This window comes from Callospermophilus lateralis, chromosome 1, assembly GCF_048772815.1.
Source record: "Callospermophilus lateralis isolate mCalLat2 chromosome 1, mCalLat2.hap1, whole genome shotgun sequence".
Lineage (NCBI taxonomy): Eukaryota > Metazoa > Chordata > Mammalia > Rodentia > Sciuridae > Callospermophilus > Callospermophilus lateralis.
The window spans coordinates 220,066,673-220,083,476 of record NC_135305.1 but is presented as its reverse complement, the minus strand read 5'-3'; the positions used below and the strand labels follow the sequence as shown (position 1 = coordinate 220,083,476).

Sequence of the window (16,804 nt, the reverse complement as noted above, 5' to 3'; positions counted from 1 at the left end):
TCTGGAAGCCTCCGTGGAAAGAAAAAAAGAAAGAACGCCTTTTTTCCCCTTGTTAACCCAACAGAAATCCCAGACCAGAGTTTCATTGGCCACGCCTGTGCCAAAGCTTAGTTTCTGATTGGTTGAGCCTGAGTCATGAGCTCACCCTAAGCCAAGCCCAGTTTTGTGACCCACTGGACCGAGGGCACTTCTCTATCTTAAAGTGAAGATGGTTCTCCTATGAAATGTGGGCGTTGGTCAGGTAACCCCAGGAATGTGTCCAGCATGACAGGGTTGCCTGTGGGCCTCCTGTTCAGTGGCTTTTCCTCTAAGGAAGTCTAGATGGCTGGAGCCAGTCTCAGGCTCATCCAAGAGAAATACGCAAAGTGCAGTCCTGCCCTCTGTGCCTGGCCCTCAGAGCAGAGCCGGCCTCCAATTGGTCCAGCCCCTCTGGGTCTGTTATGTAACTCAATGGCTGGTTTCTTTCTAAGACTGGATAGAGGAGCTGGCATGGAAACACTATTAAATTGATCTTTCCTGGGGATTTGGCAATATCTCGAAAACAGCATGTTATCCTCACTAGATCACGGAGTCCATTCCAAAATGATTTCGAATTCAATTTCAAGTTTTAAGCCAAACATAGAATGCTCACTTTCCTGCACGTGGTCAGAAAGTCTTAGACTTCTCATTTTTCCCCCAAAGGGAATAAACTATAATACTCTTAACTCGCACTGTCCAATAGCAGGCATTGAACCTTGAAATCCGACCAGTTCGAAATAGAAATGGATCTTAAATGCAAATGCACCTTTGATTTCTAAGATGAGGAAGAAAGGAAAGAAAGAAGGAATGAAGGAGGAAGAAAATAATATAAACGATCTTTAAACAATTTTTATTGACTTCTTGTTGTTGAGATGGGGCAGGGGATTGCTTGACCCCAGGAGTTCAAGTTCAGATGATTCCGTTGCCAGGCCGGCCTTGAACTCCTGGGCTCAAGCAATCCCCCTGCCTCAGCCCTGAGTAGCTGGGACTACAGGAGCACGCTATGCCCAGCTTTGTTAATAATTTTAAAATATCACCTACATGCTGAAATAGTAGTTTGGTGTCTTATGCTAAATAAAAATAATATCGAAGTTAATTTAGGGCTGAGGGTGTGGCTTAGTGGTAGAGTGGGTTAGCATGTGGGAGGCCCTGAGTTTGATGCCCGGCACCCCCTCCCCACTGATAGACATTACGAGGCTGGGTGTGTAGCTCGGTGGCACAGCATTTGTAAGACCCTGGCTTCTATTCCCAGCACTACAAAAAAAAAAAAAGGTATTTAGCTTATCAGGTGCTTTTTTTAAATGCAGGTGCTAAAAAATTTTAAATTAAACGTGTGGGTTTGGGGGTGTAGCCCAGTGGCAGAGCACCTACGTAGCCTGTGCAAGGCCCTGGGTTCTATCTTCAGCACTGCGACAGTAATAACAATCATTAATTAAACACGTGGCTCACATATATCTATTGGAGACACAGCTCTAGACTTAAGCAAAAGTCCTTTAAATGCTCTGTACCTTTTGTAGTCCTCATTTTCAAGGAGAAACACAAAAGGATGTTCAGGTACCTTCTAAACAGAGTGCAGTTCGTGTTTCTCTGGTGGCACGTGTACGAGAAGAATGACCGCAGCTGAGCCTGTGATGCGCCTCCAGGAGCAGACCCGTGGCTGCGGGGTGTGTATTTGGAGGTGTGTGTAGCCGGTCGCATGCCTGTCACCCCAGCAACTTGGGAGGCCGAGGCAGGAGGATTGCAGGTTCCAGGGCAGCCTCAGCAAATAGTGAGACCCTGTCTCAAAAGATAAAAAGGGCTGGAGATGTAGCTCAGGGGTGGAGTGTCCCTGGCTTCAATCCTCAGGATAAAAAAAAAAAAAAAAAAATGGAGGTGCGCGTGCATGTTTGTACTGTATGGCTGGTGGGGAGCCGAAAATGAGCGTCAGGGCTTGGGGGTGCTCAGTGGTACAGAGTTGCTGGGCATGCATGAGGCTCTGGGCCTGATCCCCTGCCCTGGGGAAAAACAAACAAACACACAAACAAACAAACAAAAAAAAAACAGGAAAACAAAAGAGAAAGAGCTCGCTGGGGTCTCGAGGGTGGGGGGAAGTGTACCCCCAGGGTCTGTCCAAGCAGGGGCTGGGGTGTGCTCTGACCCGGGGCCGGTGCTGGCCTCATGACCTCAACTCTGTCCCTTTCCTCCACAGGGTCTTGGAGAAGCAGAACTTCTGGGGTTGGGGTAGAGCTGAGAAGCGGGAGTGGACTGTGGCGGGGAGGAAGGTGTGAGGGGACCCAGGAAGCCCACCTCCACGCCCGACAGCCTTTGCCCTAGAAGATGAGGCTCTAAGGCGGCCCAGCTCTTCTACAGACAGGAGACAGAGGAGGGAGGAGGGGAGAGTCCATCCTGGTAGGCTCTCTCCTTCTCTCATCACTGTCTCTGGGCCAAAGGGTTCCTCTTCCTGGCCACCCCGAGACGTCTGACCTTCTTAATCTGAGGGGCAAGGATGCACCAAGATGAGAGGGCCATGGATTTCTGAAAAGCAGAAGGCAAACCCCTTTCTTCCTCTTCTGCCCCCAAATTTCCTCATCTCCCCAACACTTTCCGGTGGGTGTGGATGTGTGGACACTCTAGCAGGCCAGGGACCAAGCACCCTGAAATCTACATACCCAGCCCTTCAAGATGCAGGCAGCAGCCTTCAAAGACAAGAAAGGGGGAAACACAGGCGTTCACAAAGGTCAGGAACCTGGGCGTGGGCAGGGGGCGGTCAAGAAGGAGGGTTGAGATAGGAGAGAGAAGGGGCCCAGGTGGGGGCTGGAGGGGTCCTCCTCCGCCAAGATGCACGGTCACCTGCTCTGCTTAACCACAAAGCAGACTTTAGTCTCTCACTCCTTTTTTGCCCCTGAAAACTTGCTGTGTACAGGGACTGTGTGCACCAGGGTTCCCCTGTCCCCTTCCCTGCCTCTGGGTTCTCTGTCGGGCTCCATAACCTCTCCCACCAAATCTTACACAGATGCCCATGACCCTGACTATGAGAATATTACCTTGACCTTCAGAAACCGGGACCAGCCAAGGGGCAGTCATCTAGCGCCCGTGAATCAAGGTGAGCCAGGCCCCCAACCTCAGGAAGGGGAATGTGGGAGGGCAGTTCAGGGACAAGGGGCTGCTTCGTGGAGGTGGATGGTGTGGACTGTGGTGGTATCAAGGACTGGGATGGTGGCCGTGGAGGTGGCTTTGCAGGTGGTAATGGTGATGGCACATCTGAAATGTGGTGTGGGTGAGTGCTGGATACCACAGGCACCGATGTTGGTGGGTGTTGGTGACACTGGGTAAGGTCTGTAAGGGGGTGTGTGACAGTGACGTGCTGGAAACGATCGCTGGTGGTGTGGGTGAGGGGGATGTTGTGGCAGCTTGTTGACAGTGACCATGAACGCTGTTGACGGTCACAGCTGCAGTGGAATTAAGAGCAAGCCGTCCATGGTGTCAGAGACAGAGCCAGGTCTGCCTGGTGTGTGTCGGGGGGGCCTGGGGGTCACCAGCCTGCCTCTCTGTCTCAGTCTCAGCCCAGCCCAGGCCATCCTCGGACACTGCCCAGGTCCCTGCTTGGTTGCACAGAGCCATCATGAGCCTGTTTGTCCTTCTCGCCCTGACCTTTCTGTTCTTCATCACCCTCTCCATCTTGATGCTGTTGAAAAGTGAGAGTTCTTGGGGGAGAGGGGCGGGGAGGTCTGAGTGTCCACCTTACTCCCTCCCGATCCCAGCTCCCCTCCCTTTTCCCCAGCCCTGCTCCCAGGAGGGCTGACCCAGGCAGCTTCCAGGTTTCCCCTGCCCTTTCCTGAACAGATTCAGAGATGTCTAGGGAGCTGCTGAGCTTGAAAAGGGAGCTTTGGAATGGTGAGTCAGGGGCCCCACGGGGAGACCCACAGGGCTGGGTGGAGATCGGGTGGTCACCCTGCCAACCCATGCCCATAGCCACGAACGCGGCTCAGGAGGGCCAGGAGGAGCAGAGGACGCATTGGAGAGCCATCCTGCAGAACTCTGGGGAGGCCATGAAGGGCATCAGTGAGATCAAGATCAAGGTCCAAAGTGGAAATGAAAAACTTAAGACAGTGGCAGCAGGTACCTTCAAGACCCGCCCTTTGTTGGGTGAATTTGTTTCAATGCTCAGCACCAGGCTGGGTGCTGGGGACTCGGGGGAGGAGATGGCTGGGCTCCTGTCCTCCCAAAAGGGCTAGGATTTGGAAGGGGTGATGGATGATGGCTTTGAGTTACTCGGGTTTGCTGCACTCCAGGCTGGAGGCCCCACCCCAGCCTCATCAGTCTCTCCTTCCCTCCCACCAGAAATAACCCAAATCAATAAAAACACACAGAAGATCCTGGAGGAGCTGGGGAAGAAGATGAGCACACGTAAGCCAGGGCCCAGGGACGGGGGTCAGGGGAGCCTGGGCCTGGCCTCAGTGTCTCTCTCAGGGGGCTGGTCTGCCTGACCTTGGGTCTCTCCCCTCCCTCAGAGTCTACTCCCTAAATGAATAAGACATTGCAGCCACAGCTTGGAGGACAGGATTGCAGCTGCCATCAAGATGAAAAATGCACTGTCAGCCTCCCCCTTGTCCCACGTATAGAAAATCGAATGTCATCATGACTGTGTTTCAGAGTTTCATGACTCAGTGTGAGTGTGAGTGTGTGTGTGTGTGTGTGTGTGTGTGTGAGAGAGAGAGAGAGAGAGAGAGAGAGAGAGAATATATAGCATTTGGGGAAGCCTGGGAGTTTCTGTGTCTCCCACAGGAAGGTGTTATGGGTGAATGTGAATGGGAGTCACAGCAAATGTGATGTGTATGCCTACGTCACTCTACATACAGCACACACATATAAGTGGCATGACATGTGAGTATAGGCATGTCCCAGCCATCAAGTATCCCCAAAGTATGCTGTTGTGGATGTGGGTGGTGGTGACAGGTGATGCTCCTCTCACTGCATGAACTCGAGTGCTCTGTGCTGCGCCATGTGTACACCTGTCATGGTGAGGTGGGAGCACACAGCTGTAGATGTGTCATGTGCCAGCGTGAACAGGCTGTGTCATTCTGCATGTACTGGGTTTTGTCACCCTGTGTGTTCAGAGCACAGATGTGCATAGGGCCACTTATTTCTGCATTCAGGCTTTGTGATTCATGAAGGTAAAAGTCAGGGGGAAACAATGTGGTTCTTGGCCTTGTTATTGGCATGACTCTGGGACTTGAGAACTCTGGGAGAAAAGTCCTTGGGCCTGGGGGTGGGGCGAGTCAGCCACACAGAGCATGGATATGATGTGGGGAACCAGGGCAGGGAGGAGTCAGCAAGAATATATACTTTGTGTAGGTCCCTGGGAGTTCCTGAATGTGTACTCAGAGTGTAACTGAGTCCCTATGCCCCAGAGTGTGTGCCCATGGGGACACATGTGCCCCTAAATGCATGCAGCCTGAGATATACAATATGTCCCTAAGACCCCCTAAGCGTGTACCCATGCGTGTAATTGTGCCCATAAAGTATTGGTGCCACTCAGCAGTACCTATGAGTATACCTGTCCCTGGTGGCTCTACCCCACCACTTATGTCTTTAATTGATATAAGAGAACATGTGCTTAAGGGCATGCATGTGCTCCAGAGACAAGAGACGTGTGTTCATCGTGGTACCTGTGCTCCTGAGCAGGAGACCACATGTACTACTGTCGTCCCGCTCATGGGCCAACCAAAGCCAGCCAGGCAGCCTCCCTAGCCCAGCTGGATACTCAGCCGCTGGCCCCGTGGATACGCGCGCCCTCCAGCGGCCATTCTCGGGTAACGCCGCGCGCGCCCCGCCCACACGCCCGGCCCCCCGCGCGCCTGCGCACGCAGCGTCTTTTACGGCGTCGTAAAGAAGTGTGGCCGAACCGACGGCCTCAGTTCCCGGTGAGATCCTGCCCGCCTGCCCGCGACCCCTGCCCGCGACCCCTGCCCACGCCAAGCCTCGACCGCTCCCCGACCCCTGCCCACGGGTCTGTGCGTCCAGTGCCGGGGTATCAGCGTCTGTGTTCCCGGGTTCGCCCGCTTTGGCCCACCCGGGGGGTCGCGCGCTGGGTGGGCCCCTCCCCTCCCCGCAACGCTGCGCACCCCGCTCCGCAGCCTGGGCCGGGGCTCGACGCTCCCGCCGCCGCCTCGCGCGAGCTCGTAGGCGCCGTTTCGGCATCCCCGGACCCTTCAGCTTCTGGCCGGGGCTCTGCATGGTGGGGGCGGGATTCTCCGCTTCCCTTCTGAACACCGGTGGCGGCACCCTCACCCCAGGATGGAGAGGGGGGAGGGGAGGGCTTCGCGGCGCCCCCTCGCCCCATTTCCCTCTTGCACCCCCGGCAGCTGTGGCTTAGTGCGGTGCGGCGCCCTCTTCTGGCTGCCCCGAGCTCGGTTCTGACAGCACGCCCCTCCCTCTAGTGTCCCTCCACCCATCCGCCTTTCCAGGGTGAGGGACCCCCCACCAGACTAAACCACCCAGGCCCACCCAGGTCACCGTGCAGCCAGGCTTCCCAACCGACAGTCGGAGCTGCCGAAGGGTGTGGGACTAGAATGGGGCTTTCCTTCATCCTCCTGGCTTCACCCGGGGATCTCACTGCCCCTGTCCCTCTAGGCCTTTGGGCTGGATACAGCCCTTTCCTCCCTCCCCATGTATTTTGTCTTGCCTAGGGGTTAGGCAGGAAAGTTCCTGAAGGTGGTCAGTGTTGCAGCGTGCCACTCTGATGCGGACAGGTGGGGTGGGTGGTCCCTGGGTTTCCCCCGGCCCTCCCCTTCCCATCGTCCCTGACACGGTGTTCCGTGGTCTCCCTACAGGGCCGCAGCGGCATGGAGGCGCGCTTCACGCGCGGGAAGTCTGCGTTGCTGGAGCGCGCACTGGCGCGGCCGCGCACTGAAGTGAGCCTGAGCGCCTTCGCGCTGCTCTTTTCCGAACTGGTGCAGCACTGCCAAAGCCGCGTCTTCTCGGTGGCTGAGCTGCAGGCGCGCCTGGCTGCGTTGGGCCGCCAGGTGGGCGCGCGCGTCCTCGACGCACTGGTGGCTCGGGAAAAGGGGTCCCGGCGGGAGACCAAGGTGCTGGGTGCGCTGCTCTTCGTCAAGGGGGCCGTGTGGAAGGCGCTCTTTGGCAAGGAGGCTGACAAGCTGGAGCAGGCCAATGACGACGCGCGCACCTTCTACATCATTGAGCGGGAGCCGCTCATCAACACCTACATCTCGGTGCCCAAGGAGAACAGCACGCTCAACTGCGCCAGCTTCACGGCCGGCATCGTGGAGGCCGTACTCACACACAGCGGCTTCCCTGCCAAGGTCACCGCGCACTGGCACAAGGGCACCACGCTCATGATCAAGTTTGAAGAGGCCGTCATTGCCCGAGACCGGGCCCTGGAGGGCCGCTGAGCCCGGGAGATAAAGGATACAGAGAGCCCCTTTCCCAGTTGTGTCTTGTGTCTTGTGTGGGGGCTTCAGAGACGCAATCAACGCTGTGACCCAGGTCCTTTCCCGAGACTGCCGAGCTTGTTTATAATAGGTGGGAAGGTGGAGGGTTTGACCTAGGTTGGGCTTTCAGATAAGGCTGGGATTTGGGTGAGGGGGTTGGGGAGGTCCCGAAGATAGGCCAGGCAGTGGGAGATGGTGGGAGTGCCAGCGCTCTGTGGAATCACAGAGGCTGTCTCCAAGGTGGAGGGATGGGGGATGGGGGTTGAGATCAGGCTAAGATGGATGGCCGACTTTGTGCCAGGGACCAGAGAGTAGATGCTTTATGCCCTGTGGTGTGGTCCCATCACTCTGCTGACAGTCTAAAGGCTGCCTGAGAAGGTGCAAAGGAATGGGTGTGGCCTTGTGCCCTTAAAACAGAGTAAGAGTGCTTGTTCCCTCTACCCCTAGACCTTTGTTACTCAAATGTGGTCCAGGGACCCGCAGCACTAGTATCACCTGGGCTCTTGTCAAAGTGCAAAATCACTTAATCAGAATCTACACTGTAGCCGAATCTTCTGGGGACCCCTGTGTACCTTAGTTGCAGAAGCAGTACTTTAGGACATCAGAGTTACCTGGAGAGCTTCTTAAAACAACTGGCTGGGGCCTACCCCCAGAGTCTCAGATCCTGCAGGTTTGTGGCGTGCTCGAGAATTTGCTTTCCTTGAGCTCCCGGAACTGCACTTTCGAGATCCATGGCTATCGGGACCTGTCTCTCAAAAGGGGGGTGGGAGTCTAAAGTCATCTTTCACTTAAAATGTTTTAATTTTAAATACATTTGATATACCAATATTTTTCTTGCTGAAAAATTAAAAGATCGCACAAGTAGCCTTCCTTTCCATTCTGCCTACCAACTGATCCCTCTTCCTCACCAGGAAGCATCCTCCTAATTTTTGGCCAAATCTCCACTTCCTTTTGCCCCCACAGCCAGGACTCATATAAGTGACTTTTGAAGGGTTGCTGTTTGGATGCTCCATCTAGCTGTCTCATGACTGAGGGACACTGGTCTGGTCAGAGAGCAGTTCCAGCATCCCAGCAAGAGGCGGCAGACCAGGGTCGCCTCCAGTAGGTTGGCAAGAAAGTGGTGTCAATAGGATGAATAAAACTATTAAGTCAGGTGTGGTAGCATGCACCTGTAATTCCAACAACTCAGGAGGCTGAGGCAGGAGGATTTCAACTGTCAGGCCAGCCTCAGCAACTTAGCTAGACCCTTTCTCAAAATGAAAACAAAAAGAGCTGGGGCTGTAGTTCGGTGGTAAAGCGTTCATTCCTTAGCACTGGAAAAACAAAAGTGTTGGTTACCTGCATCTTAAAGCACAGGTGGTCACAGAATAGTTGGCTGGGGCAGGGGTGACTCTGGGAGAGGGCTTGGGTGGGATGAGTCTAAGAGGCCAACAGGTGTACCTGTCTGGGAGTTGGGATCCCTGATTTCAGGAGAGGGGTCTGGGGCTGGTGCAGAGAGGAAGCCAGCGGCCTGGAGGAAGGACGAGGGGCTGGAGTCTTGGTAAACAGAAGAAGGTGGGTATGTATGGAGGGAGATGCAGGCGTTTTTGAGCTTAGCATCCTCAATCACATCCTGGGGACCCTGGTGAGAGTGGCTTCCAGGGTCTGCTGGAGAGGAGGTAGTCAGATTGCAGAAGCAAGAGGCAGGAGGGGAAGTGGAGCAGCCAGGTCCACCCAGAGGCAGTGAGGATGCCAGAGAGAAATAGGGAAGACAGGAGAGCTGGTCAACTGGGAATGGAGGGCCCAGGGTCTGCCTGCTCCTGCTGAAGAGGAGTGTGGACAAGTTGTGGGAATGCAGAAATGTTCCCTGTTAGGATGAGAGTAGAAGGGGAGGCAGCTTGTGATCACTACAGCTCTGACTTAGGATGCTTTGGGCTGCAAGTAAACTCCTTGGAGCCCCCAGGCTGGTGGGTAGGGGAAGGAGGATGAGCCAGGCACCAGTCAGTGGTGAGCCACACAAGACACATCATCATTTCATGGGCTACAAAGCAGAGTCCATGAGAGGTCATTTGTCCATGGTCATTCATATTTATTAGACAAATATTTATTGACCATCTATTATAAGCCAGACCCAGGAGACACAGCTTAGAAGGAAATGAAGGTATCTGCCCTTCTGAAGCTCACATTCTAACTGAGAGTGGGAGAAACATCAGAGTGCAATTTTATTTATTTATTTATTTTGCAGTGCTGAGGATGAGCCCGGGGCTTTGCACATGTAAGGTGCGTCTGCCACCAAGCTGCACTCCCATTCAGGGGTTGCAATTTTAAGTTGGGTGGGTGCGGGAGTTGGGACAAGCCCCACTGAGAGCAAAAACTTGGAGGGCGGATTGAGCAGGAGGAACTCATGCAAAGTCCCTGAGGTGGGCAAGCACACGTTTCAGGGAATAGTGAGGAGGTGGGGAGGGGGAGCGTGAGGGCTTCTGCCATCATACAGAGAACTTAAAGGACTTTGTTTTTTCCTCTGAGCTGTTGGAAAACTTATGGAAGGTTTGGGGACAGTGAAGAGGGAGACTGGAGCTGGGTGCGGTGTGGTGTGCCTATAGTTTCAGCTGCTCGGGTGGCTGAGGCAGGAGGATTACTTGAACCCAGGAGTTTGGGACTAGCCATAGCAACACAGACCCCATCTCAAAAAGAGCAGGGAAGACTTGGAACCTGGAACAGACCATCTGGGGGTGAGGGTGGAGCAGGACCAAGGCAGCGGCAGGGCGAGAAGGAAGCGGGTTCTGAATGAGGCATTTCCTGCAGACGCAGAGGGGTCTCCAGGGAAAAAGCCGAGGCCAAGGGGACCCCAGCCTTGGCCTGACCTGGGATCCTGACCTGCTTCCTCCCTCTGTGTCCCTGGCACTGGCTGACCCTTGTCAGTCTGGGTCCGCCTTCTGCTGCCTCAGCCTCCCAGGCACTTCCAGACCTGAACTGGCCTGAGTCACCAGGTCCCCTCCCTGTCCACTATCCAGAGAGCGCTTTGTGAGCGCCTTCTCTGCACCAGCCGTGTCTGGACACTGCCCGTGCCTCAACTTGTGCCCTCCCTCTGGGGCCCTGGGGTGGGGGGATTGGCTGGGGGTCCGCTGTCTTGACCTATAGATTTCTAGGGTCCGTTGGACCCCGCAGTCTTCATCTCCAGGCCTCACCTGGCGCATATTTCTTGTGGTGAAGGGAGAGAAAGTTTGGCAGGGTGGTACGAACTCCACCTCACCTGGGTGGCCTGGGGCACCAGGCTCTGCAGTTTCCAGTGTGGAGACCAGACCCAGCCTGTCCTGAGGCAGGGACGAGAGCAGGGACCACCAAGGCAGGCCGGGCAGCAGGCCTGGCTGCCTGAGCTGGGGTCTGTCCTAAGGTGCTGAAGACAGGGGAGGGGACAGGGCACTCTGATGGGGTGGGAGTCACAGACGAAGCACAGGGTGGTCTGAGGCGAGAGACCCCATGTCCTCCGCAGCGCCTGGGGTGGCAGGGCTGCCAGTCTGTACCAGCGCCACGAGGGTCTTCCATCCTGCCAACGGCCAGCACAGGCTCTGGGGGCACCGGGCCTTTGAAGGCGGGAAGTGGTGATGACCAGCTTAGCTGAAAAGCAAGGGTCAGGCCCTCGGGGCACTGACGGGAGCAGGGATGGGCCAGTTTGGGGAGGGATGTCACAGGGAACTTTTAGCTACAAAGTGGCACCCAGGCCTTGCTGGGGGTCCTTAGGATCCCACTCTGGGCTCAGCTGTTCCTGTGATCGAGGTGGGGGGGTGAGGGGAGGTGGGCAGGGGTCTGTCAGTGCCCTTCTGTGGGTACAGGTTCCAGCACATCCCCGGAGGCTGAGGGGGCGGGTGGCCCGCAGGTGGCCAGCTGCTCGCACACCCAGGCGTCCAGCTCGCTGCGGCAGGAGGCGTCGTTCCACTTGCCCGAGCCCAGCATCATCACGCAGTCCTCGCCCTGATCTCCGTTGTTGGGCTCCCCCAGATTCCAGTTGCTGGGGGGAGAGGCTTGGGTCAGAGGATGGCAGCCCCTCCCGGCACCTGGCAGGTCCCCCTGAGTCTGGGCCCGCGCCTGTTGTCCTCCCTTCTTGTCCCGGGTTCCCCTTTCTGGGTGTGTGACTGGCCTCCCTCCCCTGTCCCCGCTCAGCCTTGCCCTGAGCCAAGGCTTGCCTTCCACTCTGGGCTTGGGGCTTCCTCCTCAAGGTCCTGCCGGGGCGCCTCCACCTCCGCACCTGTCCCCCAAGGCCCACTCTCACCTGTAGTCTAGGGGGCTCCCATCCATCCAGATAAACTCCCCCTCCAAGTCCAGGTCCCGGAGGCCAATCCAGGAGCCCTTCTTGTTGGCACGCTTGGTCAGGAAGTCCTGGGAGGCAGGGCCAGGCTGGAGATGTGCCCGGTCCCTCCCACTCACTCCAGGAGGCTGGGGTGTGATGCCCGCCCCCCACCCTGCTGCCCGCAGCCTCAGCAGAGCCCAGGCCACCTGCTCCTCCTGGCTGTGGATGCTGACCAGACGCCCTTCCAGGTCGTCGCAGGTGAACCGGGCCTGGACCCAGCGCTTGGCGCCCTGGCCGAAGTAGTAGCACTTCTGTCGGAAATGGAGCCACCCCTCGGGGCACGTGTTGCACGTGGAGCCTGGGATTGCACACGGAGGAGAGGCTCAGGGTGGCATGGCGGTGGGCACCATGATGGGCACTGTGGGCATGGTGGGCAGGGTGGATGTCCCCTGGAACCACTTGTGGGTCCTCCCCAGAGCCTGACAGTCTCACAGGCTGACTTCTTCACTGGGCTCTGACTCTGGCAGAGCACACACTCCAGGGCACAGAGGGCACACCAGCCCACACACCACCTCACAGCCAGAGGCACCTTGGTCCATGGCCAGAAAACCCCTCAACTGCTGGCATCGTCACTATACGTGAACCTGTGGTCACCAACACCGTGGACATAACACAAGCCCAACCATCACCACCACAAACCCCTCCATGGGGACATTAATCACCACCGCCTTCGTCATAGATACGCCATTGCCCGCATCACCTTCATCACCAGCATCACCACGGACATCTCTAGGGTTAGCAGGGCCTTGGTCACCGACACCCTCATCCCACGCCCTCCAAGGTCAGCAGCCCCTTCATCACCAATGTCATTGCCACAGGCACCAGCTGCCACAGCAACAGTCTCCATGGCCCACACCAGAGCAGACGCCACCTTTACCAACCTTGCCAGCCACATCTCTGTCACCAGCACACTGCCCTGTGCTCTATCACCACAAACAGCTCCAGTGACAGTGGTGGCCACCATCACTGGCAGCACCTCCAGACCAGATCTCCTGGCCCCTTTCTGGGGAGCCAAGATGGCTGGCTTCCCTCTGCTTAGAGGTACATGGACGGAGAAGGGACCTCAGCGCCAGTCCCCAAGTGCCTGTGTGAGGCCAGCTTGGTCTCTTTCTCCCCTTTCCCCACCCCGGGGAAGCCCTCAGAAACAGTCATGGTCCCCAGGACTCCAAGGTGGGAGCTTAAACCTACCGTTACTGGGCTGGTTCTCTCTTGCTTTAAAGTAGACACCCCCCACCCTTTTCTTTCTTCTTTTGGTGCTTGGGATCATACCCAGGGTCTCATGCATGCTGAGCACTCGCTACACCAGGGAGCTCATCTCTAGCCCTGAACTAGACTTTTTTATAGTGTTGTGTAGGGAAGGCTCTGGAGATGGGGAGGGGGCTTGGGCTGGAAATGGCAACCAGTCCCCAGCCCTCTGTGGGCACAGCATTGAATGGGCAGAGAACAACTCTAGGCCCGGAGAGAAAGCCTTAGGGCCGGACGTAGTGATGTGGGCTTGTGGCCCCAGCAACTTGGGAGGCTGAGGCAGGAGGATCGCTTGACCTGGGAGCTTGAGGTGGGCCTGGGCAGCAGTAGCAAGACCCCATGTCCATTTAAAAACTAATAATAAAAAGAAAGGTGTCTTGGCTGTCACCAGAAGGTCACCCAGAGGCAGTGTCAGAGCTGGGCTCAGATCCCAGGCGGGGGGAGTAGACCTCAAGGAGAGGTGGAAGTGGGGAGGTGGGTCAGGGGTAGCACCACCTGGAGGCCCAGGGGACCACAGCCTCCCCCGGGGACCACAGCGGGGTTTCTTGCTGGGATTCCCAGAGCCACACCACACCCTGGGGCCTGGGACTTCTTCTTCTGAAGCAGGGTCTTTCCTCCTCTTTACGGGGGGGGGGGCAGCGGGGCCTCCCCGGAGGTGGAAAAGGGAAGATGGAGGGCAGGGGTGTTGGTGGGGGCTGACAGCAGTCCAGGCACCATGATCCTGGGCTCTCTGCAGCCTGCTGGCCTCCCCGGACGGGACAGTCTACCAGGGGGCTGCGGTGGTGGGTGAGGAGTGAATCCTGCTGATGTCTGGCCCCACCCCACCCCGCTGAGCCCCCTGGGTGGGCAGGACAGCAGAAAAGGGAACCCAGTAGGGGTCAATCCTGGACTGATTTGACCCAGAGCAGGCTAAAGGCTTGGGAGCCCTGGAATCAGTGAGGGAGGCAGTTGAATCCCAAGGGCATCTCTGTCCTTCAGCTGCCCTCCTCCTCCACAAGCCTGGACCCATGGACATCCCCAGGCAAACCCTGCTGCACACACCCCTTGTGTCCCCAAGAGGCACTGCTGCACAGTCACACAGACACCCCACACGCACACGCACACAAGCCGTCATGTGTGCCTCCAGCTCACCACAGTGACCGCGCCCCCACCGGTCCCAGACCCACACTCACCCTTGGACACCAGTATCTCCAGCCACAGCTTCGCCACCTCTTCCTGGAGCTTTTCCAGCGAGTCGGAGGCGGCACGCCTCTCATTCAAGTCTTGGGGGACAGGAAGGGAGTGGTGCTCAGGGACAAGCGGCAGGCTCCCCCCCCGCTCACCCCCGACCTTCCCAAGCCTCACTCTGGGACTTGCTGTCGCTCAGGTCTGCTCGGAGTCTGTCCAGGTTCCAGGAGAGCTCGGAGTCTGGCGGATGTAAGAGGGCAGGGCTGGGGGACGATGCTTAGGGGCCAGAGGGTCCCTGGGCCTGGTCCTCCGTGGCTCTGGGCTCTCCCTCCCACAGTCTGCCCGGGGCCCCTGCCCCGTCTCTCACCCTGAGATTCCAGTTGCGTCTGCTGGGCCTGGAGTCTTTTCACGTTCTGCGACAGCTGAGCAGCTGGTTCAGAGAAGTGGCCCCTGAGTCCCCAAGCCCCCCACATCCCTACCTGCTCCCAGCCTCTTTCTCTGGGTTCTCAGGGGCCTGCTCAGTCCCCAGGAGTGGCATGGGTCACACTGGGCCCTGCCATGGTGTGTGCAGAGGCCACCCAAGCCCCCATCCTCCCCCATCCCGAGCCCCCATCCCGAAGAGGCTCACCCTGGGACTTCTGGGCCATTTGGTCACTCTGGTATCGGTGCAGGTCCTTGGAAACTTGAGAGACTGGGGCGTGGGACAGAAGAAGCGTCCTCAGAACTACAAAGACCCCTCCTGCCCCCGAAGCGAGGGCGCCTCCTCCGCATCGTCACTAAAGGTGGCTTTTCGTTTCTCGAGGGTTTTCGGGGGGAGGCGGGCATATACTCAGGGAGATGCAGCAGGAAGAGAAGGGACCTGTGGATGCTCCCCTCACCAGGGTGAAATGCAGAAGTCCCCCAGGGCTTTGCGCGTCTGCCCAGGCGCAGCCCACGGCCGACAGGGACCCACTGAGAGGAGTGGACGAGGCCGGCAGGGCAGCCTCCAAGCCCGCGGGGAGGGGGCGTCACGGGGGCACACTGAGGCCCAGGGAGGGGCCGTCCCCAGTGTCAGCGGTAGAAGGGGGACAAGAGCAGGGTGTCCCAGCCTCCACCTCGGCCTCCCCTACCGTTGCGGGCAGCAGAGTCTTCCAGCTGTCTCAGGCTCCGCTCCGTGTCCCAGTCTGGGGAGGGGAGAAGGTGAGGACCACCAGCTGCTTCCAAGCACCCCTCCCCCCTGCCAGCGGGGGACGGAGGCTTGGGGTACAGCTCGAGGGAGTTGCTCAAAGGCTGGGGGATAGGGAAGTGTGTGTGGGGGGCTCCAAGGAGGGACTGGCAATTGGAAAAATTGGGTTCCAAAGGGTGTGGGGCTCTCCTGGTGCTAAGATGAGGTGCGGGGGGATAAAGGGCCCAGGGGCGTGGGGCATGGGGCTGGGGGTGTCCTTACGCCACAGAAGAAGCAGGGTGAGCAGCCCAGCCCACAGCACTGCGGTCAGCATCCCCAACAGTACGAGCGGCAGCCTCTGCCTGCAACATCGCCTCCTGGGAGGCTCCAAGAACCCTGCCCGGGGTGGGGGGTTTAGGGACAATGAGGGGTCCAGGAGGAGGCTGGGCCCGGCTCTGTTCATCTCCCTTCACCCAGAGCCCCCGTATTCTGGGAACATGTCCAGAAGCCACACTGCAGCAGAGGGTCTCGGTGGACCCCCAGCTTCTCCTGCCCACTGTCTCCACATGCTGCTATTGTCCAGTGCCCCCGTCCTCACTGTCCAGGGTGTTTGTCAGCCCTCCTGAGCTCTGTCTGTCCGTCTCTGCCTCTCTGAGTCTGTCCCTTCAGCTCTGCCTGTCCAGCTTGGCGCCTGCTCGCACTCCAGCGGGCGGTGAGTCTGATGTGGGTCCAGGTCCTTTCCAGAGTCTGCTCCCCCTTCCCTACACTTGGCCCCTCAAGATGTATCCAGAAGCCTGTCACCAGCCCTGACCCCCTTCCCTGGGTCCCAGTCCTCCCCGGCATCTAGGTCCCCCAGGCTCACCCCAGCACCTGGCTCCCCAGGGCTCTCCCTGTCACCCACTTTGGCCCTGCCCCTCTTCACTCTGGCTTTGAGGGCTCGTCATGCCAAATTCCACTTGACCCCGTCCCGCTCCACTCGGCCTCCACTCCCGGGCACCAGCTCTGGTTGAGCGGGGGTTTTGTGGAGAGGCGGTGAGTCAGCGCAGGGAGGGGCCTGGCTTCCTCCCCCCGCCTGGCTCACCTCCCACCCCCCGGGGCCTTTCTTAGAAATGTGCCCTGCTGCAGGGGGATCCCCTCCTCCCCTGGCGGACGTAGGACAGGGACCTGCTCTTGCCAGGGTGACCCCGAGAGTCCTCCCACCTGCGTATTCGTGTCCTGCCATGGCAGTCCTGCTGGGATCTTCCTGGTGACGGGATGCTCGCTGCCCGCCAAGGTAGTCCCCCCACGGCACGTCACAGCTCCGCCTGGGACCTGGGTTTTAATGCAGCATTGAGCTTGGTCCTCGGCACGGGACAGAATCTGGGACCTGGGGGCACCCAGTGTCCATTTGCTGATTGTTTTGATCATGAATTGAAGTCAATATCGGGGTCAACTGGGAGATAAGCTGGTGTGTCCTCAGCCACCTGAGACCAT

General features: G+C 57.8%; 2 protein-coding genes across 4 annotated transcripts; one reads left to right on the top strand and one right to left on the bottom strand.

Annotated features, from left to right (window-relative positions):
- The first annotated feature begins 5,882 nt into the window (after positions 1 to 5,882).
- Positions 5,883 to 7,442, top strand: Trappc5 (trafficking protein particle complex subunit 5). 3 transcript variants are annotated; one of them, XM_076850469.1, is made up of 2 exons: positions 5,883 to 5,921; positions 6,831 to 7,442. In XM_076850469.1, exon 2 carries the CDS (start codon positions 6,843 to 6,845, stop codon positions 7,407 to 7,409), a length of 567 nt encoding a protein of 188 aa, XP_076706584.1. In that variant the 5' UTR covers positions 5,883 to 5,921; positions 6,831 to 6,842; the 3' UTR covers positions 7,410 to 7,442. The 3 variants fall into 3 exon arrangements, with proteins under 3 accessions (XP_076706584.1, XP_076706592.1, XP_076706603.1); XM_076850477.1 differs by having other exon boundaries at positions 5,891 to 6,007; XM_076850488.1 differs by having other exon boundaries at positions 5,891 to 6,028.
- Positions 7,443 to 9,569: 2,127 nt separating this feature from the next.
- Fcer2 (Fc epsilon receptor II) lies at positions 9,570 to 16,580 on the bottom strand. Its single transcript, XM_076850244.2, has 10 exons — positions 16,532 to 16,580; positions 15,614 to 15,727; positions 15,297 to 15,350; positions 14,816 to 14,878; positions 14,555 to 14,617; positions 14,365 to 14,427; positions 14,193 to 14,282; positions 11,922 to 12,073; positions 11,698 to 11,804; positions 9,570 to 11,436 (listed from the first exon to the last, which is right to left on the bottom strand). Exons 1-10 carry the CDS (start codon positions 16,551 to 16,553, stop codon positions 11,238 to 11,240), a joined length of 927 nt encoding a protein of 308 aa, XP_076706359.2. The 5' UTR covers positions 16,554 to 16,580; the 3' UTR covers positions 9,570 to 11,237.
- Between the last annotated feature and the right edge of the window lie 224 nt (positions 16,581 to 16,804).